Source organism: Acyrthosiphon pisum, chromosome A2, assembly GCF_005508785.2.
Source record: "Acyrthosiphon pisum isolate AL4f chromosome A2, pea_aphid_22Mar2018_4r6ur, whole genome shotgun sequence".
Taxonomy (NCBI): domain Eukaryota; kingdom Metazoa; phylum Arthropoda; class Insecta; order Hemiptera; family Aphididae; genus Acyrthosiphon; species Acyrthosiphon pisum.
In genome coordinates, this window is record NC_042495.1 from 29313230 (window position 1) to 29315388 (window position 2159).

Below are 2159 nucleotides of genomic sequence, written 5' to 3' on the forward strand. Positions count from 1 at the left end.
AACCAATCCCACAAAAAGATTCAGCAAAATATCTTGGAATGCACCTTGACCCTCGTCTAAACTGGAAACATCACGTCCGTCAGAAAAAAATTCAGATTAAAGAAAAAATGAGAAAACTTTATTGGTTAGTCGGACCTCACTCCGAGTTAACCATCGAAAACAAACGTCTACTGTACGTAGCAATAATAAAACCGATCTGGATATATGGCATTCAATTGTGGGGTTGTGCCAGTAAGTCTAACATCGATGTAATACAACGCTGTCAAAACATTGTCCTTCGGACCATCACTGCAGCCTATCGGTTCGAAAGAAACAACGCAATTCACCGTGATATGATGCTGCCTACAATAGCAGACGAAATCCAAAGGTTTGCTCGCAAACACGAGACGAGGCTAGATCACCATGTCAAACCATTGGCCATCCAACTATTAGATAACTCCAAGGATATCAGACGTCTTAAGCGTCTGAAACCATACGACTTAGCTTAAGATTTTAGATTAAGACAGGAGGCACTTCATTGGAAGTGACTCCATCAACGTGTAATATATATATAATTTATATTATCTAGTATGTAAAATATGTATAATTGTCAAACATATTTATAAAGACCTTTGGGTCGTTTAAATAATATAAAGCCTCAGGGCATTTAAAAAACAAAAAAATTGTCTTATTAGTTGGAATCCTTATTAGTTATTGCTGTAGGTACCACAAAATGGAGGGGGGGTACGTGGAATTTCCGATAATGCGAAAAAGTTACCTACTATTACTAATATATACCTTCTGACTGCTTATATATTTTATATACACCATATTACAATCCTCTATTCATCTTGATAGGTAGTGTCCCAATAGGTTAGGCGTAGGTCCATAAATGTAAGGGTAGCTGGTTCGAATCTTCGTGAATCGATCGGCGGACAAATTACCGTGAATACATTTTTTTGCTTTTTTTCCCTAGACTTTGTTCAGTTTATGCGAAGTCTATGCGATATCTCAAACTAATTTCTCATGGAAGTTACAATTTGATAAAACATAGATGATTGTTTTGCGACATCTCATGCACTAACTTCGCAAAACCGGCATTAAGCGTCACGGTAGTGTCTCAGAGTAGTCTCTGAGACATAATTATCAACTTCGCATATCTCAATATGACTAATATGTAATGTCTATGAGAAAATATTTTGCACACAGGGTTTATATACATAATATTTAATTAAATAAATGAATTACACACAACTAGAATTACTATTTTATTAAACCTTTATAAATGACTACAATATATTTAAATTCAAAATATCATTAAAATATTAAAGAAAAAATGAAATCATTAAATCTTTTTGATTATTCTTAATTTTATAAACACATTAGACATCGAACTTTAAATAAAACTTAATCAAACAAGCTAATTAAATAATATTACATCTTACAATAATATACTTATTTTATTTTATTTTACCAAAAACATTCACCACATTAGAAATTAATACATTTTATTACTTAAACACCATAGTAAGCTTTTTATAACATATTGAACTATATTTAATTATGAATCATAACGGAATATCATACTTAATAATATTTTATAAAAGTATATTATGTATTACGTTATACCTTATATTATAAAAATTAACAATAACAAATTTATCACCTCTGTGACAGCATATAGGCAATACCAAATAAAATATAATATTTAACTATTTTTAATTAACTATAGTACTAGTTACTATATGTCTACATTAATTTCTTTAACTTTAGCCATAAGTCACTACAACAAAAAAAAAAAAACTACCAAAAATTAATACCTAAAAAAAAAAAAAAATTAATTAATAAAAATAACTAAATAAATAATTTGCTAAATATTAACCAAACTTTATAAAAATATTAATATATTATGATAAACTCTAAAAATTATTGCACCTACAAATTAAACCTATATACTAAAAATATTATTCAACTTTATTTTATTTTATTACTTATATTATTATTGAATTAACATTAAATTTAAGTAAATTACTAACAAGAATAATATTGCACTAGAAAAATATTTTACAAAATAATCGTGAAGTATAGACATCGGCATTTAAAATCAACAAAATCCAGAAAGCTAAATATTTTAAATTATACAAATCTCAAACTACCTATAATACAAATCGATTTTATAC

At 28.1% G+C, this 2159-nt stretch overlaps 1 protein-coding gene across 2 annotated transcripts in view; it reads right to left on the bottom strand.

Annotated features, from left to right (window-relative positions):
- Nucleotides 1–1473: 1473 nt before the first annotated feature.
- LOC100572916 overlaps nt 1474–2159 on the bottom strand; it is a 9091-nt gene continuing 8405 nt past the window's right edge. The window contains exon 9 of one of the 2 annotated variants that reach the window (XM_016803268.2): nt 1474–1799. In XM_016803268.2, coding sequence (XP_016658757.1) covers nt 1793–1799 — 7 coding nt within the window. In that variant the 3' untranslated portion in view covers nt 1474–1792. The remainder of the gene's footprint in view (nt 1800–2159) is intronic. The other variant, XM_029489008.1, reaches the window with a different exon arrangement.